Source organism: Periophthalmus magnuspinnatus, chromosome 17 (assembly GCF_009829125.3).
Source record: "Periophthalmus magnuspinnatus isolate fPerMag1 chromosome 17, fPerMag1.2.pri, whole genome shotgun sequence".
Classification (NCBI taxonomy): domain Eukaryota; kingdom Metazoa; phylum Chordata; class Actinopteri; order Gobiiformes; family Gobiidae; genus Periophthalmus; species Periophthalmus magnuspinnatus.
In genome coordinates, this window is record NC_047142.1 from 26,071,501 (window position 1) to 26,097,595 (window position 26,095).

Below are 26,095 nucleotides of genomic sequence, written 5' to 3' on the forward strand. Positions count from 1 at the left end.
AGGTTACCATACTTCCCCCAGCATTGCTGTTCCTAAAGCTGCTTAACTAAAACTATAGGTTTTATTTCTGCGCTGCCTGGCCATAATCAACTTCAAAGAGGAACGTTTTAGTAAAAGTGAAAGCTCTCCCTCCTACTGTGCTTTTAGATACTCTAGAACCACCAGAAGTCCAGCATATAAGTTGCCATCACTGGAAATACGGTGGTATAATACAAGATCAAGTCAGCGTCTGGTGAGAAACTATTATTTTATGTTTATATCTGTTTTTTACCATCTTAATGACAATCGTTTAACCAAAAAATGTCACATGTGCCACTACCAGTGTGCTTTGTTCTCTGGAAACACGTGAAATCATATTCTTGAATGTTCCGAATGTTTATCTGTTGAATAAAACAGCAAAATGGTGTGCTTGAGATAATGTGTGTCAGACTGGAGGGCAAAGGATACTGTCCACCAAGGGCCCAGTGCAGAGAGAGGCCCCTCACAAAGTCTATAATAGACATTTTTATTAGACCCACTGTGATGATCTGTGCCCAGGGCCAGGAATGTGGTGCTACCCTCCTGTTTGGGATCCATAACATTTCTTTATGATGTGAGATGTGAGTCTGGTCACCGGTGAATCTGAGTTCACATGGCCGTGACTGACAGGTGGATTAGCCAATCAGGGACACGCAAGAACTGTCCATATCAAAACAAATACAGCTGTTATCAAGGAAAACAGAAATGGAAAAAAATAGGGAGAGGAAGAGGAACACATCATGGATTTCTGCAGAATCAATGAGCGAAACACTAAACTCTGTTAATCTGAGGGGAGAGAAGTTACATTTTGTTCAGAATGATAGATGACCAATGAGCTCCTTCGTTTCTCTGAAAAAACAAATCTGATTGGAGGATCATGTTCGGTTCTGGTTCGAGGTGCAATGGAGGGAGCGAGAACCAAAACATCACATATATACAGAATAAGAACACTCAGGGACAGCCTAATGTCAATGCATTTTAATCTTCTCTCTCACACACACAGAGCATAAAACAGTCAACAGCAGGTTTTAATCACAGCTAGTTTCAACATTTAGAGTATTCAAAATGTCTCCACAACTGCAAAGCTTGCATTCACATGTAAGGAACACATTACAATAGTTCATCTGAGCAGTGTTCTGGCACATATGGTTTAATCTGACATCAGACAGTCATGACTCTAAGACTGTCACCAAAAAAAAAATAAAAAATTTTAAAAACATTCAACCATCCTTTTTTTCCACCCCCCTTTCCCCCACACTGAAGAGCGTTCTGCATCCATCAAACCTGACCTGAAGATCACTTTTGGGAGCTGAAATGACCATTAGATTTGTTGCTTTACACAGCCAGTCCAATAAAAATAGACTCCACTATGGGCTAATTAGATCTGAATTTTAAATGCTGATGAATTTTTCACTTGAGGAGTTTTAGGGATGCATTTTCAATTGGTTTAATTGATTCAAAATTAGAGATTAACCTTTTAAATATTCAGTGCATAACCAGGACATGCTGTAAAGGTCCAATCCAGACTCATCTCCTGAACTATAAGCCCAGCCCACACAAGAGAACGGCCAATAGGAAACAGTCTACCTCATTACATTTTTAACACATATTCCTGCACTCAGCACTGTTGTGGGTCAGTTGGTAGAGCACACCACATACACAGTACAGTTTGCATGGCTCGTCCTTTGCTTTCCCATCATTTCAACAATAATCTACAACTCATCACAAGTGCAGCAAATGTTTGAATGACATTAAAAATATTGCAAGATTTAGGCAGTTAGAGATGTTGTAGAATAAAGTCACAGCCAAAGCAACAAAAACAAGCCAAACATAAAATTATTAACAGTAGTTATACATTACAACATAGTAAATACATTCATTATTATTGCTCATTTAGTGTCACAAAGTCTGTTTTTTCCTTCACTTGTGTTTGTGCTTAGTGTCTGTTGACCTGATCACACACGGATCACACTCGTAGCTGCAGCTGAGAGCTCTGGATGCATTATTAAACCGGATAATAGACCGGGCCTGCTCTGAGTGGGATCCCAAGGAAACATGGAGAGCATGGGTCCTCATGAAAGTTCTGTCTGACCCCGAGCAGCTCAACCCACGTCCAGGAAACACTGCAACCCCATTAGACTTATAATTATGAAACTGTAGCTACTCCTTTTAAACTGTTCATCCCCACGTTTGTTTCTTGCCATGCTCCTCAAACAAATGTAATAAATAATATAAATAAATGTAGTTAAATATATAATTACAGGAGGACTTGTACTTAAGTAAAAGAAGCATTTCCTTGACATAACATTACTCAAATTAAAGCACAAAGTATTTCTATAACAGGGGTGTCCAAACTATGGCCCGGGGGCCAAATGTGGCCCTCAGACCAGTTTTTATTGTCCCTCAGGCCTCCTGCTGAACCGGCCCAACTGATCATAAACAGTACTTTTAACAGCAAATTAAACTATTTCTACCCCTATAACCTCAAACATCACATTGCAGAGTGATACAGACCTAAAATGAATGTTTTTCAGGTCTTTTTAATACACAGCGGCTCTGTCAAAGCTATGTATGAAGCACCACACTGCACTGATCACTGGTCTGTGGCCCTCCGCTTCAAATATGTTTTGAGATGTGGCTCTTGATAAAAAAAAAGTTTGGGCACCTCTGTTCTATAACTACTATTCAGCATAAAAGTGACGGTCTAAAAAGGTCACATCTGATTTATAATTGAAGTTAACTGGGAGGACAAAATATGAAATAATGCATTGAATCTGGTATTCTCACAAAGTACAGCACAAAAATGAGAAAAAATAAAATCATATCAAAATCTCTGTTAGACTTTATTTTGAGCTATATTTTAACACAACCTGACCAGAAAGAGAGGAACTGGAACAAGTCCCTCACATATAAAATCACGGTCACAAGCTAGCTAGCATTAGCCAACAGTTTTTCAGTGAGTCGCTCTCACCTTTTTGTTGAAATTCAAACATGACCATGAGCTCAGACTGATCACAGGCTCCTGAAAATGTGCCGTTTAAATCCATTTAGTATTTTTACTTGAGTTTAAAACTTATTTGGTTGTGTTTGCTAATGTGTGCATTGTGTCACCATGGTAACTGCTGAACATTCCACCATAGAGATACATGTCGAATACCCCCAGCGTGATGTCACTGCAAAATATCAATAGGCTCCTGCCCTCCATCTGAAATGATGACATCAGCAAATTCTGTGTAATGTATATCTGATCTATTGGCTTTCATTGGACCCGTCTAAACGCCATGAACAGTCTTACACTGCTTGGCCAAAAAAAAGTCGCCACCAAAAAAAAAAAAAGGGCACACACTCTAATATTTGGTTGTTCCACCTTTAGCTTTGATAACGTCACACATTCGCTGTTGCATTGTTTTGATTTCACTTCTGCAATGTCACAAGATTTATTTCCATCCAGTGCTGCATTAATTTAACCAAGATGTTGCATTGATGATGGTCGAGTCTGACGCTGCACAAAGCTTCTCCAGCACATCCCAAAGATTCTCAATGGGGTTAAGGTCTGGACTCTGTGGTGGACAATCCATGTGTGAAAATGATGTCTCATGCTCCTGATCCACTCTGTCACAATTTGAGCCCGATGAATCCTGGCATTGTCATCTTGGAATATGCCCGTGTCATCAGGGAAGAAAAAATCCATTGATGGAATACCTGGTCATTCAGTATATTCAGGTGTCAGCTGACCTCATTCTTTGAGCACACACTGTTGCTGAACCTAGACCTGACCAACTGCAGTAACACCAACGTATTTATATCTATTTAAAGCCAGGTGGTGCCTTTTTTTTGGCCAGGCAGTGTATTTTGTAGTTGTTTTAGCCCAACTGAAAACACAGGTAAACATCTGTAAGCAACTAGAAATTATACAAAAAATCATATGAACCTCCCCAATACATGTGATGCTCCATATATGATGCTATATATATGTTAAAATAGTCATACACATTTTCCAAACAGTGCTCATTCAATAAATTAAGATTAAAGGTAAAAATGAGCCATGTTTCTGTCATAATACAACACCACTACTGTGTGAGGAAAAATAAATTAATAATTAAGCAACATTTCTGGCTTAAACCAAAAAAGTTCAAATACTAAACTTATTTTTCAAAATGTATTAATAGCACAATTTACAGTTTATAAGAACAATAAGGCTAGACTTGAACTGGCCACGAGCCAAAGAGCTTTAACTCTCCACAACAGCAGGTGTAATGTTATATTTAAACCAATCATTTGTAACAAAATACACTTCTGCACTTAAGCCTGCAAATGAAAACAAAAAACAAAAAGAAAAACTGCTATTAACAGAGCTGCGGGCAGGGGCATGAGGTAAAAACGGAAAAAAAAGAAAAATAGAATACTTAACGTAACATAATTTAAAAATTGTTAATAGTTAGTTTGAGATTTTTATAACAAAACAAAAAAAATCTTCCCTATTTCTCCCTAGTTTATCATTGTACTCTTCACCTGTTTGTACATGAGCCTCAGAGGTCATTTCATATCTGTTACTCGGGATGCACTGATCCAATACTGGGATCTGATATCGCCTTCCAAATATCGGCTCAGCGGGTCTCCTGATTGGACGTATGAATTGATGTAATAAGATAAAAAACAGTTCCATAACACATTATTTGTTTTGAGTTTAAACTAAATGCTATTTTCAGCCTCTGCTCTGGTGTCAGTTTATATTGGGCACTTAAAGTATTAGTATCGAAATCAGTATTGGACCTGTAAAAGCTGGATTAGTGCATCCCTGTTACCTAGCAACCATTATGTAAAACAAGGACAAAGCTTGTCTTATTTACACAACAAATGAGACAAATATAAAATGTAGATATTTATAACACGCTCACTTGATAAAGTCACGTTTAAATTGACATAGATTTTCCTGCTTTTTGGATATCATTTTTGTAATGATGCCATGGACTTTTTAAACAATGATAAATATTTACCACACGCACGATCGTACTAAACCAGGCAATACTGATGAAAAGATGAAAATCTGTCCTACAGACTTGAACTAGTGCAGGCCTCATGAGCTGGCAGAGCCCCAGCCTGACATTCCTGGCCTGGCCCTTCTCACCCAACACCACGTCACTCTGTAAAAGGGGCCACAGCTGCCCCCTTCCATCAGCCCCAGTGGACGTGTGAACAGACCCCAGCCCACTCACTCCACACTGAGGCCAACGCCGACAAGAAGCAGCTCAAAACACGCTCCTGAGTCCTGCCTAAAGGGAACGTTTAGGGAACGTCAGGCTACGGCAAATCTGGACGTCTACATCAGTTAAAATGGCTTGAGCCACGATCTCCATTTGAGAATTTGTGACTGGTTGAGATTTATTTAGTTGGTTGGACTATATATTTTTTAAAATATTTATTTTTTGAGCTAAGAGTATTTCCATAGAGAAAAAAAACAAAATAAAACAAAAAACAAACACAAAATGTATGGAAATAAAATAAAGAACAAGAAATAAATAATAAAGAAAAAGAAAAATATAAATATTTAAACTATGATGGAGGAGTTTTCATCTTATATGAAAAAGTAATGATCTTTGATAGTCAGTCATGATTTGCTAATGTTTAGATTATTGTTATTTTTCTATTAAAAATAACTTAATAGTCTTTTGTATTACTATTTCTTCATTGTAAACCGCAATGTTGATTTAAAATGGTTTAATAGCAGAAACAGGTCGGTTGATCTCTTGCTCAAAACTGCAGCAAATCTTCATTTACAGTGCTTTTTAATTTTTTTAATAAAATGGCTATGCAATATTAAGTTAATAAACTGAAGCTTTCTGAACACTCAAGCCTCAAAAGCAACACAAGATGACTCAAACATGCACGAATCAGTCAAAATACAACTCTGAGTAAACTAATGGTGAGCTAATGAAAGTTTATTTTGCATATAATGAATTCAGAACGAGTCCGAATGAGTCAGAGACACAGTGAACGTTTAACTGATGTAGATATTCATGTTTGCAGCATACAACCTGCATTCGAAACACCTGTCCCTTTCCAAAAGCAGCCGTACTGGTGAACAGTTAAGAAAAGCCAAACTGGACCGGGCACAAATTGGTTTTATTGTAACATTTGTAGACATGAGCTAGACAGTAGCGCTCTCTCTCTCACACACACACACGCGCACACGCTCACATACACACACACATTATTATAGGCTTGGGTGGGCAGTGCCAGTGCTGACCCTCACATTCAGCTCTTCTCCCTGGGCATAGAGCGGCCTGGGCAGTGTTCTAGTGGAGTGGCTCAGAGTCCACAGTCCTTCAGAAAGCGGGGGTGCGGTGGTGGTCTCTGATCAGCTGTCTCTCTCTCTCTCTTCTTCAGTCCTAACTAACTCTTCTCAGCCTTCTCATTCACAATCCTTCTACTTTCACTTGGCCATGACACCAGTGGCTGCCGGGCTGGCCCCCCTCGTGTGGAGGGGCCCATCGGCAGCGCGGTAGCACACTCCTCCTCTGTGGACACAGTGTGGACACTTATTGTCAGCACAGATGGGACTGTCACAAAGTGAATCCATCATTATTTTATTATGTTTCATGTTGGAATAGCAGGCAGTACTGATGGGGCACATGCAGAACATACAGACAGTTCCACACACGCTGTGGCTTCACAGAGGACAGTGTGAACGACCATCTGCAGTCGGAGCCTCAGTGAGCTGCTCTGTATTAGAATATTCTGGTAAAATACTGGAAGGTAAAATATGTTTATTTTTGTTCACTTTTTAGCAAGCACAGACATGAATAACATTGTCTGAGACAGTTACTGTTCTACTCAAGTCCAATTTGTGAGCTGTTATCCTCCTTATAATAGTGAATGTGAAAGCCTGTCCATGTTTTAAATGTGCGCATAGTGCACACAGAACATGTAACATGGACGTGCATCATACACATATGTAACATGCACATGCCACGTGTAACATTCACACATTTACATACTGCATGTATGAAAGACAAATACTGTGAAGTGACTAATGCAGTTGCAGTACATGTATGTACATGAAATGAGTCATGTAATAGACATGTAATATACATGTGCACATATGACAGACAAACAAAGAAAACTATCCAAACATGTGACATATTTATGATACATGTAATCTGTTCATGTAGACACACATTATTATGTAATCATTCACACACACACAAACACACACACACACACACGTACAGAGTAACATGTGAGAAATAAAATGCGCACCTGAGATCAGATTTGGTCAGGTGAGAAAATGGACAAAAATAATTGCTAGACCGACATTGATAAGCATCACAAGAGCCACCAGGATGGAGTTAGGACCCTGAAAGAAAAACAAGCACACATGTGATACATCACTAAGAACAGATCCAAACTCAACATGTGACCTATCTGACCACATCTGCCCCAGTAACACCGTCAGAAACAGCACTGAATAAAAAGAACTCTTCATGGATGTACAGGAGTGAAGCAGAACTAGACAGGCCTCCACAGTAAAACTAGGACTGAATATGTATGTTTATCACTGGTCAAACTGTTTCAAAGGGAGGGGTAGACAATTTTTGAATCGTGATTTTATCACGATTCATGAAAACTACCTAAATATCATCATTATCATCATCTTCTTCTTCTGAAAGGTCACACTTCATTGCAATTGGTTAAATCCACCTGTGACTCAGATAATTGCTGAGGCTGACCAATAGGAGATGTGGGTGGTGTACAGAGCTGCATTCAAGAGAAAATTAGCCAATCACAATATGACGATTTTTCCAAAAAATCACATATCATCACAGAAATGAGGTGATGATTCGACTGTTATCAGCACATCAGGACTATGTTAAGAGCCTTGCCCATGGAATCAGAACATTATATATTATAATCAGTGTTTGAGCTCTACATGTTCAGTCTGCCAACATGACAAGTGGATAAAAACTAATCCTGTTACAGCTCGAGTACTAACTATACACCACTCACCCACAGTTATACATGTTATAAACCTATTCTTCTTAGACAAAAAAAGACTACTTTGGAGAACTTATTTTGTATTTCAGTGAAGTATATACTACTGGAAAATTTTCAAAAGTAATAATCAGTACAGTGTGGAAATGTGGCGTCTGTAGATGATACTCCATCCCAATCCATTAACCCAGAGTCATCTTTTCTAAGTGCTCACAAATGCTCTGGTTGCATTTTTCTTCTTTAGTTGAATCACAGATTAAATTCTGGACATCTACTCAGTGTTTAAGCTCAAAGACTCATTCTATGGTCAAATTGCATTCATAATTATTAGCTTAGCATTCACATTCATGTTGATGACGTCAGAGAGAGCTCTGATGTCTAAATGCCTCAGTGGAAACAAAGGTTAAGTTTATAAAGTATATTTTCCAAATGCAGACATTATTTCAAGTAAGAAAGTGTGAAACATTTATCCTAAGGTGACCAAAAGCATATTTAAAAGATAATTAAAGCCACAAGGATGCATATGTGTTCTTTAAAACATCATTTCTGATTTAAGGAGATGTATGTACTCACCGTCTCCTCCTCCACAGCGTCCTGGACTATTTCCATACTGGCTTTCTTTGTCTCTGCCAAGCTCTTTGGCTTGGTGGACTCCTGACGTTTGGGCTTGGACTCTGCAGATTTTGGGGTGTCTTTTGGGGGGACTGGAGATGGGGTGCTGGCGACTGGGGCTTTGGTGGCTGCAGATCCAAATGTTTTGCTGGGAGGGGGTAACCGAGCAAGACTAGAGGGGTGGAAGTCGTCCTCCAGGCCTTCCAGCTCCTCAGGGGGAGGCAGCTTGATGTCGGCCTTGACGTAGTAGCTGTGGAACTGGGAGTGGATCTGTCCGTTGCTGGAGTTGGAGGTGGGGGCAGGGGGGAGGGGCTTGAGAGGGAGGGGCTCTGCTGACTTCACTTCCTGTTTCAGAGAGAGCTTGGATGCAGCCTTTGTGATACCTGTCACAAAACAAAAGGCAATGATGTAATGGCAATAATTCAAACTTTTTTTGTTTCTAGTATTAAATTGCTGCACTTAACAACAAACAAACAATTACATTTGAATGGATGGGAAAGATTCTGTTCTGCCATTCTGCTGTTGTGACGCTTTGACCAGCTTCCAGTATTTGTTTGATCATCTTAATTGTTTACAGCGAGAGCCATCCCAGATTCATAATATGTAGAACTCAGAGTCCTACACATCACTCTGGTGTGAGCCAGGGTATCCCACACCTGTTAGTCTCCTGCCAATAATGTTCAACAGTATAGCATTACATTTATCTATCATGTATTTATTCAATGACAGTTGTTTTTAGTGGTACAAAAACATTAGTGTGGGCAGGCTCACTTCTCCAAATACCTGACCTGTAACTTGGCCTTTACGCCACCTGCTTGTTTGCCATAGAGTGGATCATTCCAGGCAAAGCGATTTATGGAGTCAAGCAGCTGACCAGACATTTTACAGTGAAGCATTTAATACTGCATAAAACACTGCACTATATATTTTATATGTCCTGACTCCTCAGATATGACTTTAACATCTGTCATAAAATGACACAAAACATTTTACCTGTGTAGCTGTATGTTTACATTGTTTGTTTTGATTCTTATGCCAATCATCTAATTAAAAAACTGAATAAGCTTCTCCCTTTGGGTTGCCAGATCCTAAAATCAAAAAAGCAAAAAAGCCAAAAGTACTTTTATGATAGTAGGAGCTCATGTTAAACTGCTTAAAACTCATTTCAGTAAAACACAGTTAAGATCACTAGATTTAAGATTTAGCTAAAAATCATAGCATTTTTTTTCCAGGGTTTTGGCAATATTTTTAGGTTTTAAATTTAACTTCCTGGTTGTAAATCGTGACATCATGCTAGGGAATTATGTAACTGCTACTTAGCAACCATATTGCACACCAGGCCTCCTCTAATGTCACAGAAATTATGATTTGAAACATAAGATGATAAGAAAACGCCTTTATTTTGTTGAAATGTTAAAGTATCAGAAAATTGTGTTTCAGTGTGATGTCATCAGTATGGAGCTCTCTAAGATAGAACTTTCTACTGTAATTTTCAACATATTTTTCAACTTTTCTTCACAAATTGGTTCTTGGTTGGTGTAAATTTATAATTTATGTTTTGAACAAGTATCATCCCACCAAAAAGTAAAAATTAGAGAATGATCAAAAGGTCTTATATTATGCAAAGTTGACTCCTGTGAGCTTTTAGTCCTGTTAGAATGTGTGTTACCTCATCAAAAATATACCCGGTGTTTTGTTTCATTCACAAATGCTTGACTAATCCGGCATTATTAGTCTGTCTACATCTCCAAAGCTCAAAATGCTCTGTTCCACCTTGTGATGTCATGAAGTGGTAGTTTCCAAGTTAACAGCTTCTTTTACCTTTAGTTCAGTAGAGATTGGCAATTCCAGGGCTGAAATCATCCACATGATTCTAGTGAAAGTGTATGGAGTTTAAAAACACAGTGGAGCACTTCCTGTATTACCACATGATGACATCACAAGTGGAGAGTGTTTTCTGCCTAAATATGCCTAAATCTGCAGGGTTTGTGTGTTAAACATGTGTGAATGAAACAAAACACAACTCCAGGTCTGTTTGTGATAAACATTATAACATCCACCACACTGTACCTGCAGTGACGGCCTCAGGAGTGGGAGCTTTGTTCTCCTTGCCTGTGGCCTTCGTGGGGGTGGTCTTCTTGGGTGGGGGCGGAGGTGAGGGTGGGGGGCTGGGGGCGGGGCTCTGGGAGGGGCTCTGGGAGGGCGATGTTTCAGGGGTGGTGCCTTTTCTATAGAAGTGAGGACTTCCAGATGGAGACTTTTCCTTCTTCTCCTCCACCACCTCCTGCACCTCCAGAGGCTCGTTGTACTTCTGTCGGATGTAATCAGGACCTGTGTTTGGAGGAACATTGGACAGAACATTTGTCAAAGGTGAACTGGTGTTAAATATGCCTCTTGTATCCGACATTGTGCATGGAGAATGAATGACAACCCAACCCTTCACTGGTGTAGGGACGTAGTGAGCAGTGTACCTGAGCCCCAACCATGTGGGCCCCCAGTCACCATGTTCATATTTGCAGTACTCTAATCAGGGCCCAAGCATGTGTGAGAGCCCTATTGTATTTCTGCAATTTTGAGGAAAATCACTAAACTCAAGCAGTAAACAATAATGTATAGGCAAGTAAGTGGTACTGAAAATTAGAGTTCAGTGAGCTCTAATTTTGAGTGAAGACCCCGAGGAAAAATAATGAAAGATCATAATCGTTTGACATCTCATACAACAAAACACACCAAAAATTTAATAAAATGTTGGGTGTGTCATGGTAATTTTGCAACAAAATCTCAATTTTTGGAAAAATTAAAAAAATTCTATCTTTCACAGACATTGTCGGATTTCTGAGCTGGATGTAATGACATGCAAATTAGGGCTCTATCTTGAATGATAGAGCCCTAATTTGCATGTCATTATATCCATAGAATCCATAGAGCCATCATTTAAGATATAGCGCCCTCTTCAAATTTCCTTTTATAAATTTCATAAAAGCCGTGGACTTGTGAAAGAATTTACAGAGAGTCTCTTCATAACTGGGAACAATGTCACAAAATCCCATCATTGTAATTTTTATTGTTTAGATGTAAAAAAAAAAAAAAAAAATTAGATTATAATAGATTATTATTATTATTATTATGGCCTGTGCACAGACAGTCGAGGAAGCTGAGCAGATAATAGCCATCATGAAGTTCAATGTTGATATCAAGGGTGCTCTGGAACACGTACAGTTACAACTGAAACTCCAAAGGCGACTATCAGACCTGGAAGCCCTAGAGGAATATCCAAATTCACAGGATTGTCGGGAAGGGGGGACCAATATTCAAGTATTTAAGGAGGACTTTCTTAAATTCAAGCTCTCCTTTGCTAACGCTACTTTAGCCATACAGCACTGCCACTGCTCTCTGGCTCCCTGTCCACCACCGAGCTCTAACCCCAGATGTATCGTAATATGTTTCTGAGTACAAGATGAAGTAGATGGTCCTCCGCTCTTCATGCAGTAAAGGGGATATTCAGTTTAATGAAAGGTGTGTATGTTTTGTAAAGCTTACAACCCCGTCAGGAAGATGCTCAAAGAAAAAGGATATCGCTTCCAAACTCTAGACTCTGTGTGTTTTACAAATGGGGCAATGACACTGTGGTGTATAACACCGTGGAGGAAGCAACAAACGACCTGAAGAGGAGAGGACTTTTGCAGGTGGGAGCGTAGGATGCAGCGGACTTGGCTCCATCTCCCAGACCGAGGAGACCTACGTGGGAATCTGCATGTGCGATAAAGGTTTGGAACAGAAAAGAGCTGAAGAAAAGCATCCAGGAAAAGTTGAAGGTGTTTAAAGAGGCACCATCTGATCCAGGGCAAGCTTCTGTGTGGTAAAACAGGGTGATCCATATTACATTTGAGCTCCGATAACTCAAACACTGCATCTGATTGGCTGTCGGGGAACTTGCTCCCTCACTATGCGCCACTACGATGGACATGGACATATACAGTATATACAGTATATTGTATATGCCAGGTAAGACGTCTATGCAGCTCTTATATACAGTGTGTTGTATATACAGTATATAGAGTACACAGTATATACAGTACACAGTATATACAGAATATAGAGTACACAGTATATACAGCATAAACAGTATATACAGTGCACAGTATATACAGTATATACAGTCCACAGTATATACAGTATATACAGTCCACAGTATATACAGTATATACAGTATATACAGTACATACAGTACACAGTATATACAGTATATACAGTACACAGTATATACAGTATATACAGTACACAGTATATACAGTATATACAGTATGCAGAATATACAGTATATACAGTACGCAGAATATACAGTATATACAGTACACAGTATATACAGTATATACAGTACGCAGAATATACAGTATATACAGTACACAGTATATACAGTATATACAGTACACAGTATATACAGTAGACAGTATAAACAGTATATACAGTACACAGTATATACAGTCCACAGTATATACAGTACACAGTATATACAGTATATACAGTACACAGTATATACAGTACACAGTATATACAGTATATACAGTACGCAGAATATACAGTATATATAGTACACAGTATATACAGTACACAGTATATTTAGAGAGAGGCTGTCGTCAAGGATGTCCCCTCAGCACAACCCTGTTTGCAGTTTTTACTGAACCTCTGGCTCAGGCCATTAGAGAACAAAGAGATATTTCAGGGATTATTATAGGAGACACTACACTCAAAGCCTGTCTATATGGAGATGATGTCCTCTTAACATTATCTAACCCCAAAGTCACTTTACCTAATCATCTGTCCTTGCTGTGGGACCTTGGTAAATATTCTGGTTATAGGTTGAATCTGCAGAAAACCCAAATAATCTCTTTTAACTACCAACTCTCTGCTGAGATTCACAAAATGACCAATTTTAACTGAAAGAATAAAAGAATCAAATACTACTATACCAAAGGATTTATCAATAATCTTTGAAGAAAACTATACTATGTTAACCTCCAATATTACAGCGGATCAACAGTGATGGTCACTGTTGCCAATGAATATGCATAATAGGACTGACATATCAAAAAGGAATCTGGTGCCTGTGTATTGTTTGTGGTCTGCTGTATTTCTTTGTTTAAAAAAAAAAACTTTAGATCAACCCAAATTTAAGTTACAGCATCACCAAGAATCTACATTGCAGCTCCACTCCAGCGCCCCCTACAAAGTTAAAATGGGGCCGAAAAATTTTGTATGTCATAGACAAATGAAATTTGATACACACTGCCTTCATGCGATTCTGAGCACAAAAGCCAATGAAGACCACGCCCTGTCTACATCCACATTTGCATGGCCATGCCTCAAAAAATCATTGTCGTAATCCAATGTAATTTGGTACATTCTTTCTTCATGTGAACCTGAGCCACACCCTATTTCAAACCTGAAGGATTACACTGATGTGAAAGCGGCCATTTTGAATCTATACAGATGTTTAAAATCTAGCACTTGTACATTGACAAACTCTCCAGGGTTTTTATCTGACAGACTCCAAACTGGGGCCGCAACATCAGGACATATCTAGGATTAAAAGTTGTTAAAAAAATGTACATAAGTCTCAGAGTGTGGTCATAATGAGCTCTTAACCAAGAGGCCATTTTGAAATAATAAAAAATTCTGCAACTTTTGTAAACGTCGTCGGAATCACACAAACCCAATTTAGCGTGTATTTGGATGAGCTGAACTAAATTTTGTGTGGATTAAAATTCTATCTTCACAAAAATGGCTCTCCAGCGCCCCCTGCAAAGTTACAATTGGCTGTAAACATTTATTTCCAACATGACACTGTAAATATTGAATCACATGTCACGATAAGGCTGATATGCAGCTGTGCCACTGAGGCGTGCTCTTCTGTGGCCGCAAGGCTGCTTCCAGTTTTAATTACACTTGTCTGATTGCAGTCTGATTTCTCATGCAAGTTAACAATGACGATGTGGCTGAATAGCAAGTACTCTTGCCTCACAGAAGGAAGGTTCTAGGTTGGACTCCTGGGCTTTTGTTTGGAGTTTGCATGTTTTCACTTTGTCTGGATGGATGTCCTCTGATTTCCTCCACCAACCCAAAAATCCAACACAGAATAGGTCAAATCCTCCAGCTAAGGTAGTCCTGACCAAGAGTAGCTCAAGATCTGGTGATGGGTCCCTGGGAGCTGCACTGTGTTGCCCACTGTCAGGCTGCCTTGGCTTAGCATCACTAAAGCATGGGTAAAATGCAAAGGACAAATTTCCCTGCGGAACAATAAAGGCTAATCTTAACCTAATGTTAACTTTAATTCACATATTAAACAGATGTTTTTTAAGTTGGAAAATGCATTGCTCAGAAGTTATATGTCATTGAATTTATGATTAGGTAAGTTAGAAGCAGAAATAAAACCCACAGTTTTACCTAAGCTATAGCACTATTCTCTGTTTCCTCCCACTTTCCCTGTCAACAGCATTCACTGTTCTATTAACCTGTGGTGAGTGCAACTGCCCCAGTGATGACGGGACCACAGATGCCCCTCCTATGCCCTGATCCTTTTCTGTGGACCCGGATCCTCCCCTCCTCTTACCTGGATGACCCAATACCTGGCTGGATGACCCCTACCCCATCCAGGATGAGCCCCCCTCTGTCCCTTAGTCTTGAGTGGGCTCTGGTCTTACAGACTGGACATATCCACAGTTTCTGTTGGTTAAATCAACAATTTTGTGAAGCCCTGCCCTAGTCATAAATGTATATTCAAAGGCACTTTAAGGATTCATGTCTTGATCTAGACTTCTCAGTAACAGACTATATTGTTTTCCCCCCTAATTCCTTTAGTCACATAAGCCTCATTTCCACTGACTTGATTCGCTTGAGACTGTCTTGGCACAAAACAGTTGGGTGGAGTGGCACCCCCAGCCGGGGAGCGTTTCCATTACAAATGGCCCAATAATTTCTCACCAGGCTCTGGCTTGATCTTGTGATATACTGCCGTATTTGCAGTGATGAAAACTTATATGTTGAGTTGATATGCTTCGCAAAACAAACCTAGTTAACTGTTTCCTGTTTGTCGATGCACAGCACTGCTGTTAAGACAAAGTATATAACATTTGCAGTGTATAGAACCAGCAAACTCCCTCTCTTTAAATAAAAAGGGGTTAAGTGGAGCGTAGAGGTACAGATAAATTAAATAAATACAAAAAACTGAAGATAAACTGGAATTAGTTTGACGTTTACGCTAGCTTTAGATTTAGCCTCGTCTCACAGCCCCAAAATCTGCCTTATGAGAGTAAAATTCAGGTACAATTTAAATGTATTTATTAAGTTAATATTAGTTATGTTGAGGTGTCGTCTATTGTTCATGTAGCAGAGCCCGCCTTGCCCCTGGACCCAGATCCATACTCGGAGCATGGAAACACAACTCGGCTGGAGGGAGCCGCAGCTGTTGGTCCTCCAATGACTGTGTGGGGGCATCCCAGGTCTCAAGCGTTCCAGACCCCTTTGGAAGGAAGTACCTCCAGCAGTCCGCTCTGGACCTCTAAAAGGGGGCGGTCGCTTTATACAATGGAAACACTAAGAGTTCACACCATACTGGCTCTATGGAATTGAGACTAAAGTGTGAGTAAGTGTGTGTGATGGGGTGGTTGAGGGGCTATGGGGTTACCGGGCTGGTGGAAGCTTGGAGCCAGCTCTCTGGCCACTGCCCGGGCAATGTCGGAGTCCTGATTAGCCGACTGCGCGGCCTGGTCAGCAGCGTCTGCTTTGGCACGAGCATGGGCTGTCCTGCAACACAAGCATTCACATGGTGTAGAAAGGCACAATGTTTGGATAGAACTGAAGTGCAATTTTGATCAGACATTTGAGAGTAAACTGAAATATGACAATACAATATAAGAATAACATACATTTCAATAAATTACAGTATCAGAAATGTGCACACACACTCACACACACAACTATGTAAAGCCTCTTTGAATTATCTTGACAATGAGTATATAAAAACAATGTGTTAATATGAATAATTCATTTGATCTATATAGCACTCCTTGGACACTCAGACACTTTACGTTACATACACACACCATATTCAAACTAGGCGGTGTGGGTGAAGTGTCTTGCCTAAGGACCCACCAACAATAAGCACTAGAGCCACTACCACACCACTGTAGCAACCAGATTATACCAGATCATTTGTGGTGTGACCCAGAATCAGTGAGAGAACCTGCAGCCAAACTCCGTACTGCTGATATTAGCTCATTTTCACGACATAATACTGTGCCATACTTACTGTCAAGGTAATTCAATTTACTGACAGAAACTAAATACACATTGAATAGAAAGAATGGTGAGTACTTGTGCTGACATTGTTGAGGACTAATAACATTAAACAAAAACAAACAGACTTGTGGAGTGGAAATCGTCTCAGCTCGAAACATCATGCATTTGAGAGAAGCTCCAGGAATCAGGAGCAGACGATCTTCATAGTTTGAATAAAAATATACTTTTTTGTCAACAGAGATAGCTCGATAATATCACAATGTATGACAGAACTGAATATTGAGTATTTGTAAGTCTATTTATAGGCTTAAAGGCAGACTATGTGACTTTTCTGGTGGAAAGAAAAGTTTAAGTGTTTTTTGTTTTTTTGCCATCCATTCATTGTGTGATAGCTTACTTGAAAATGAACTTAAAATATTCACAGGCACATTTGAATCATTTCTAATTTCCCTGTCCTACTCTGTCTGCACCTGTCGCCTGGTCTCCTGTCGTTCTGCTCCTACACTGGCTCCTACACGGCTCCTGCCCTGCTCCTGTTGCTCTGCCGTACTCTGCTCCTGCTCTGCCTTATCTGCACCTGTCGCCTGGTCTCCTATCGCTCTGCTCCTGCTCTTCTGTCGCTCTGCTCCTGCCCTGCTCTTCTATTGCTCTGCTCCTGTTGCTCTGCCCTGCTCTGCCTTATCTGCCCCTGTCGCCTGGTCTCCTGTCGCTCTGCTCCTGCCATGCTCTGCCCTGTCTGCAGCTGTCTCTCTGATTGACACTGACAGACACACAGGAGGAACACAGCTTAAATGTGTATAATGGTTTCAATGGAAAACAAGCTCTAACCTGGAGATGGACAAAATCTACTATTTGTACCCCTAGAATTAGAATGTTCTACATTCTCATCAATAGGCTGAAATATTGGACTGATATTTGCATTTTTTAGGATATTGGCCATCAGCCTTAAAACCGATGTTTTGTTTGGCCCAAGCAGTTACCTAAATCTGTATATGCAGGACATATGCATAAAACACTTTAGTCCAAAGAGTCTACTGCAAAAATGTGACTACACTGCTCTCTTATCCAGTTTGGATAAGAGAGCCATGGACCAGTTTGTATTAAATTCAAATTATCAAATGAAATCCACCCAACATATTGGCCTAAAACTACTGATAGAGTGTATCGAACATTGGATTCTCTGAATTCTAAAAAAAATCGGTTATCGCCCATGAAAAAAACATATCTGTTTTGAGTAGATCTGAGATATTGAGGTATAAAGTTCTGACCACAGAAGAGCAAAATGGAATCGGGAAATTGCCGATAGTCTTTATTGTATCTTTATGGAGAAATTCTTGGGCACAATGGGCACAAAAACACAGGACAACAGGCAACAGTCACTGCACACTCACAACACCAAGCGCACACAAGATCTGAAAAAACAATTGCACATTAAATAACCTGCAATGTAGAAATTAGTTAACTGAAATATATAAACCTAAAAAAATTACAAAACTATTCACAGTGTTCTTTATAAAAGTGTACAGTCTTTCAAGCTAAGTACTGCAGTCTCTGGGCCACAGTCCAGGTTCCATTTTGTCTTAAATGCTTGACTAAAATCACTCCAGAATTAAAATTAATGCTTGTTTTGAATTTGGAATAAATAATGTCTGCAGTCAGATTTACTCCAAGCATAATTAGTAACAAGTTATTTACAGATATTTAGGGGTAAAGATGGGGAGGAGTAAAGCCTTCAAATTCCCATTCCAATGTTGAAAGCAACAACTCGAGTCACAGAGTAAGTTGGAGTAAGTTCAAAATCACAGTTCAAAACTATCTTTAGACAGATAGATAATTTTTTTAATAGACTTTCTTATTTACTAAATTATTTTGTTACAGTAGCTCATTTTGCAATAAAAACAAAAAAAACAACAAATTAATTCTGACCATGCTCATCAAAAACATGCGTGAAGCGGTTTTATAAGTCACCCATGCATGTTTGAGGAGTTTAGCGGTCTATCCTGGGCCCTATTTGAACCCTTCTTACAGGTTAGCAGGTGCAGCAGATGTTAACAGTAACATTCAGTCAGTCTGAAACAAATGTGACACTCTGGGCTGAATAAACAAAGCACAAATGTTTAGTGGTTCCTAAGAATGGTTCACACCTGCCAATTACCAAAATACAGACCATGGGCCCTGCATTCTGTAGCAGCCCCCCACCCCGGCTGTCCTCCTGAAGGCTTCTAGAAGAGCTTTGGCACAAGCCCGTTATGTGTGTTTGCTAAATGTAGCCTTAAATTCAAATATAGTATACCAAAATATGTGTATCTTTAAAGGTCCTGTATACATTTTTCTTTATTTATTAGAGCAAAATATGTCTTGCCTCTGTTCAGCTATGCCTCTGTACAGATATGTTGCATGAGCAGCTCTTGAGCCCAAAATAAGTCAGCTGTGTACTGTCTCCATCTAGTTAGAAAGCATTTCATTATTATAATTTGGAAATGCATGTTGGCATGCTAGTTGTTGTTAGATTTACAGGTACTGGTCTCTAAAAGTTGTCCAAAGTGCTTATATAATAAATAAATAATAAATATAGGATGATCGGAATGCATAAGATAAGTGAGGAATAACTTTGGACCGCTGCAAACCACTTAAAACAAGCAAGTTCTGTTTTTCACGTTTTTTAAGACAGTAAAAATCAGGTACAGTGCCATTAATATTGACAGTGTGTGAGCCAGAGACAAGAAAATTGATTACATTTGTTTCTTCTAATCAACAAATTTGACTGAATTTAAGGCAATATTTAAAGGAGGAAAGAACATAAACCATAAATACAACCAAGCTCTTATGACCTTTTAGTCATGTTGGAATGTTGTTACCTCAGACCTCAAAAAAAAAAAAAAAAAAAAAAAAACACAGCTCAGTTTTCTTTCAGGTTTGAGTAATCCTGTATTAGCTGTATTTTTCAAGTTAACAGCTCCTTTTACCTTTAGTTCAGACAATTCCAGGTCTGAAATGATCCAAATGATTCTAGTGAAGGAGAATGGAGTTTAAAACCACAGAGGAGAACTTGTACTGTATTACCAAATGACATCACAAGGTGGAAAAGTGTGTTCTGTTTGACAGGGAAGCTTTGCCTAAATACACAGGGTCTGTGTGTTAAACATGTGAGAATGAAACAAAATGCAACTCCAGGTCTGTTTGTGATGAGGAAACATTATAACATTCAGTGGGGCAAAAGAGTATTTGGTCAGCCACCAATTGTCCAAGTTCTCCCACTTAAAAAGATGAGAGAGGCCTGTAATTTCCATCATATGTTCACTTCAACTATGAGACAAAATGAGACGAAAAACAAAAACAAAAACAGAAAATCACATTGTCTGATTTTTTAAAGAATTTATTTGCAAATTAAGGTGGAAAATAAGTATTTGGTCAATAACAAATGTTCAGAGGTCAAGTGTTTTCTGTAAGTCTCCACAAGGTTTTCACACTGTTGCTGGTAGTTTGGCCCATTCCTCCTGCAGATTTCCTCTAGAGCAGTGATGTTTTGGGGCTGTCGCTGGGCAACACAGACTTTCAACTCCCTCCAAAGATTTTCTATGGGGTTGAGATCTGGAGATGGGCTAGGCCACTCCAGGACCTTGAAATTCTTCTTACGAAGCCACTCCTTTGTTGTCATCATTGTCATGCCCAGCCATGTTTCATCTTCAGTGCTCTTGCTGATGAAAGGAGGTTTTCAATCAAACTCTCATGATACATGGCCCCATTCATTCTTTCCTTTACACGAATCAGTTGTCCTGGTCCCTTTGCAGAAAAACAGCCCCAAAGCATGATGTTTCCACCCCCATGCTTCACAGTAGGTATGGGGTTCTTTGGATGCAACTCAGCATTCTTTCTTCTCCAAACACGACAAGTTGAGTTTTTACCAAAAAGTTCTATTTTGTTTTCATCTGACCATATGACATTCTCAGTCCTCTTCTGGATTCAATGTGACTTCCTGGATTCTTTCCCCCCATTCTGTCTCTTATAGTTGAAGTGAATCTATGATGAAAATTATAGGCCTCTGTCATCTTTTTAAGTTAGAGAACTTGTACAATTGTTGGCTGGCTAAATACTTTTTTGCCCCAGATCAGAATATTACGTAATATAGGCCCTTTAATGTACACTTTATTGTCCCCACGTGGAAATTTGTTTTCTGCAATTGAGTCCCTGCAATACTGCAGGGGCAACCTGTCAGGAGCAGTGGGTGACCGCAGTGCAGAACCCGGGGACCCATCTCCAGATCTTCAGCTAGCCTTAGCCAGGGGTGAGGCAAGAGTCACACAAGAGAAGAAGTTACACAAGCAGCCACCAACCCACAAAAGCAATTACACAACAGCATGTACAGAGAAGGCAGGTAAAGTGTCTTGCCCAGGGACACAATGGCACAGTGGGTCAGTGTGGTTTGCGTCCACCTTGTGAGCTTCTCATATCATCTAAATAGGGAATACAATCACACTTGTCTATCTGATTTAGTCCTAACGCAAACTTGGATTGGTTATATTCTTGTCCTGGTTTAATAATGGTCCAGCAGCATTGGTTTTAATGAGTGCACTGGTATTGTGTCCTTAAGCAACACTCTTCACCTACCATGCCTTGTCTGAATGTGGTGCGTGTGTGAGTAAGTGATTGGTAGCGGGTAGAAGGGCCAATGGTGCAGCTTCACTTTTCTCAGTCTGCCTCAGGACAGGTGTGGCTACAATAGTAGCTTAGCACCATTGAATGAGGGAAAAATGTTATATAAGACTAATGCATTCTTTTTGATTATTATAATTACCTGGAGACAGCAATCTCCACTTTGGTTCTGGCGATGGCAGCAGCCCTGATAGCGCCCTCTATGGCCCGGTCCACTTTTTGTTTGGTCTTGGTGTTCTTCAAAGGGATGAGCTGCTTGCGGATGCCCCGGGCCAGCACGTTGTTCTTGTACTTGCCCTCTTCTTTGGTTCCATCGGGGAAGATGGTGCATCCGTATCCATGGCGTTTGTTGTTAAGCCACTCGCCTTCGTACTTCATCCCATTGGAACGCTCTGACACCCCGAAGCCGCTGCGCTTGTCATTCTTCCACTCGCCCATGTAGGACTCTGTGGTAGTGGCATCCACGTTGTCCTCCAGGGGCAGGTAGTCGTCAACCGCGTCCCCATCTCCGAAGCTGATGGTGGAGTTGGCGTCGCTGGAGCTAATGCGGCTCATGGTGGTGTCGCTATGGGCGGAGCTGCGTTTGCTGGAGATGGAGGAGCGGGAGTCGGACTTCCGGAGACGCTGCAGACTTCCGAATATGGAGCCGCGGCGGAACAGGCCCTTCTTCTTCTCTCCCCCGTCGCTTTCAGATTGAAAGTTGAGCACAAAGCCGCCCCTGGTGCCAGCTGGGCTGTCGGAGAACGTGTCTCGGAGTACAGTACCGTTGCTCTGCTCGCTGCGGAGGGAAGCCAGCGAGGTGCGCAGAGGGGAGCGGATCACCGAGGCCATGCCATACGGGACACTTTGACGCACCCCATATCCATGACGCATACCCCCGGTCCACTGGCCTTGGTATGTACCTGCAGACACAGAAGAAGGGCAAGGTCACTCACGGTGTGCACATTACAGCACAGATACTGAAGCTGATGGTGCTAAACATGGTCAAACACACATGTGGAAAATACAAAAGGGAAAGATGCGTTGTCACAGTGATGAATGCAAGAAGTCATGTCACTTATGGTGCTACTTTAGCTGGTAGCTTTAAAGCTGATATCTGGAATTCTGAGAGGAAACTGATTTATGTATGCAATTTTTTAAATTTGTTAAATCAAATATTTGGTCTTAATCAATGTGGGGAAGTAGATATGTTTTAATATTTATTATTTACCGTGAATATTACCAGGAGTCCATCATGCTAAACCCCTGCATGCGTCCTCTGTCATCCACATGTGCTGTAGCTCAAGGGCACAGGAGCCCCAGCATGTCTGAGGTATTTATACACTTTATTCACATTGTTGTGCTTGTAAAACACATTTGCAACTTGTAATTGTGCCGTAGTATTACTATCTTTACAAGAGGGATCTGGCTGCAGACCTCCACCCATACGACGTAACACACAAACCTCCACCTGGAGGACCCTTATGTGATTTACCTCCATCCAAATATCGCTAAAAGTAAACAAACAGCAGCCATGCTGTTTTCAGCATAATGTTACAAAAGTTGACCTTGTTTTACACTAAAAACAAGCTCAAACCCTTTTCCTAACCTTTTCCAGACAAACAACATAATATGCCTGTTATTTGTCTACTTGTAGGCAGGTTGACAGTTAAATATGTTTTATGTTTGTGACAAGGTGTTTTAATCAGCTAATTTCCCTTTGTAAGCAGAGTAAAACACAGACAACATAAAGCTAATTTCATGTTAGGAAATTTTATGTCTTCTATTGTTGATTCAATGTACAATCTCAATAATCTTTAATAACATTTAATACAGAACTAAGACAACAACTGATAAAACGTGTCATTAAATTGCTTATAAAGAGTAGATGGATGAAATGTAGGGACATGTCGGTGGAGGTGCATTCTGGTGAAGGTTTGCAGGATAGGGTCCTCTGGGTGGAGGTCTGCAGGATAAGGTCCTCTGTGTGGAAGTTTGCAGACTAGGGTCCTCTGGGTGGAAGTTGCAGGATAACGTCCTCAGGGTGGAGGTTTGCAAGATAGCGTCCTCTGGGTGGAGGTTCTCAGAGAGGAGGTTCGCAGGGTCCTCTGGGTGGAGGTCTGCAGGATAGGGTCCTCTGGGTGGAAGTTTGCAGACTAGGGCCCTCTGGGTGGAGGTTTGCTGGATAGGGTCCTCTGGGTGGGGGTTTGCAGGATAGTGTCCTCTGGTTGGAGGTTTGCAGGATAGGGTCCTCTGGGTGGAGGTCCTCTGGGTGGACGTTTGCAGACAGACTCTTTTGAAAAGTTTAACTTTTATTACTAATCATGAACTGAGCTCCCGGTCCCTTTTGTCCAGTGATTTAGATGAAATGTAAAGCTGAAACGACCTGGCTTTATTTTACAAATGTGTTTTATGTACATTTTGTTTACTAAATGTTTTATACTAGTAATAACCTCATGTCATTTTATAAATTAGGAAACTGCTTTCACATTTTCTATCCCCAGGTCCGGATGGTGGATGTTCCCTGGTCTAGACTCAGGAATGTGTCAATGTGTCAGAACTAAGCAGCAAAAATGATTCAAATAAAATGATTTTGTACACTAATTATCCCTTGTATTTATGGTACTATGGTGTAATGATTGCGGAATCATGTATATTTCTACACACATTAATTGTTTCAATTTAGAGCTTTATTCAAATCTAGTAAATATAAGAATGTCCTCTGAGAGCTGTCCCCTCAGACGACTGCACTGTCCTGTGAGAGCTGTCCCCTCAGAGGACTGCACTGTCCTCTGGATCTGTCCTCTCTGGATCTATCCTCTCTGGATCTGTCCTCTCTGGATCTGTCCTCTCTGGATCTGTCTGCATTGCACAGATCTGCTGGGGCCTTCACACATGGGGCAGGGCCTTTGAGACAGAATACATACAGATGTGAATGCATACTCTGTTAATCATGTATTTATTGTCTGAGGGCGTCATGTTTTTACCTGTTGAACAGTACATGTCTTGTAAGGTGATCTGAGGTCTGTATGCCAGTACAAGACTTTGAAGTGTGAAATCACAGCAGGTAAACGTTAAATGATCTGAAATTTTGCGTTAGCAAATGAATAGCATGTTGTTCACTCATTTCAGTTATTCTATAACATATTAACAATTAAATGTTACTAATTTGATTTCCAAACATGAGTTATTTCCTCCAAGCAATGCATAAAGTGTGACGTGTGAGATTAGGCATCGTACCGCTTCATTAACTCCGGAGTGATCTCTCTCGTGGCTGCAGAAAAGTAAATAAGACATGCACCCACGCCAGAGAAAGGCCTCTGTGAGGGCAGGGGCGGGGCCTGAGACCCTGTCTGGGATTATGACATCACTTTGTAATATCTAAAAACCACCCAATATCTCTTCTAAAGTAAACCAAACCAGCCCTTCCCGTACTGCCCAGTGTTGTGTGGTCTAAAGGAGCATGGTGCTCAGGTGGTCAGGCCTGAGAGCCTGGCTCTGGCTCCATGTGGAAGGCTGAGGTGGGCTGTGCCATCCAGCTTTCCACCGGAGAATGTGAGAATGTGCTATTTTTAAGACGAAGGTAACTTGAGCTGGTGGGAAGTCTGTGAGCTGCAGCCTAACGGTGCAGAGTGGTCTTCTAAGTCATCTTCCATGTTCATCTTTAGACACTTTTTTGCTTTTAACACTGCAAACTGGACAGTAGAATTATGCAATGAGCCACATTTTACATTCTGTTTACAAAAACTGCTCAAATCTATTTATAACATTCAGAACTCGATTTCGATACTAAGGTTAAGGCTTGATTTCAACACCACAATAACAATAATGATAATAATAATAATACACAAAATAAGAATAGTTCCATTAAAGGTACAGTATGTCATTTTCTAGAGGTGGCAGGTCATTTGCATGATTCCATGGAAATAGAAAGTTATAACCATGCCTAAAACCATGGAGATACAGTGGGGCAAAAAAGTATTTGGTCAGCCACCAATTGTGCAAGTTCTCCCACTTAAATAGATGAGAGAGGCCTGTAATTTTCATCATAGGTTCACTTCAACTATGAGAGACAGAATTAGAAAAAACAACTCCAGAAAATCACATTGTCTGATTTTTAAAGAATTTATTTGCAAATTATGGTGGAAAATAAGTAAGTACCAAAAGTTCATCTCAATACTTTGTTATATACCCTTTGTTGGCAATGACAGAGGTCAAATGTTTTCTGTAAGTCTCCACAAGGTTTTCACACTGTTGCTGGTAGTTTGGGCCATTCCTCCTGCAGATTTCCTCTAGAGCAGTGATGTTTTGGGGCTGTCGCTGGGCAACACGGACTTTCAACTCCCTCCAAAGATTTTCTAGGGGGTTGAGATCTGGAGACTGGTGAGGCCACTCCAGGACCATGAAATGTTTCTTACGAAGCCACTCCTTCATTGCTCGGGTGGTGTGTTTGGGATCATTGTTATGCTATGTTTCATCTTCAATGCTCTTTCTGATGGAAGGAGGTTTTGACTTAAAATCTCATGATACATGGCCCCATTCA

The 26,095-nt window shown here is 40.4% G+C and overlaps 1 protein-coding gene across 1 annotated transcript in view; it reads right to left on the reverse strand.

Moving 5' to 3' along the window:
- Window positions 1-980: 980 nt before the first annotated feature.
- Window positions 981-26,095, reverse strand: part of LOC117385701 (junctophilin-1-like) — a 42,768-nt gene continuing 17,653 nt past the window's right edge. Inside the window, exons 2-7 of the mRNA XM_033983012.2 lie at window positions 21,716-22,475; window positions 16,307-16,425; window positions 10,693-10,953; window positions 8,584-9,005; window positions 7,279-7,375; window positions 981-6,536 (exon numbers count right to left, since the gene is read on the reverse strand). Coding sequence (XP_033838903.1) covers window positions 7,295-7,375; window positions 8,584-9,005; window positions 10,693-10,953; window positions 16,307-16,425; window positions 21,716-22,475 — 1,643 coding nt within the window. The 3' untranslated portion in view covers window positions 981-6,536; window positions 7,279-7,294. The remainder of the gene's footprint in view (window positions 6,537-7,278; window positions 7,376-8,583; window positions 9,006-10,692; window positions 10,954-16,306; window positions 16,426-21,715; window positions 22,476-26,095) is intronic.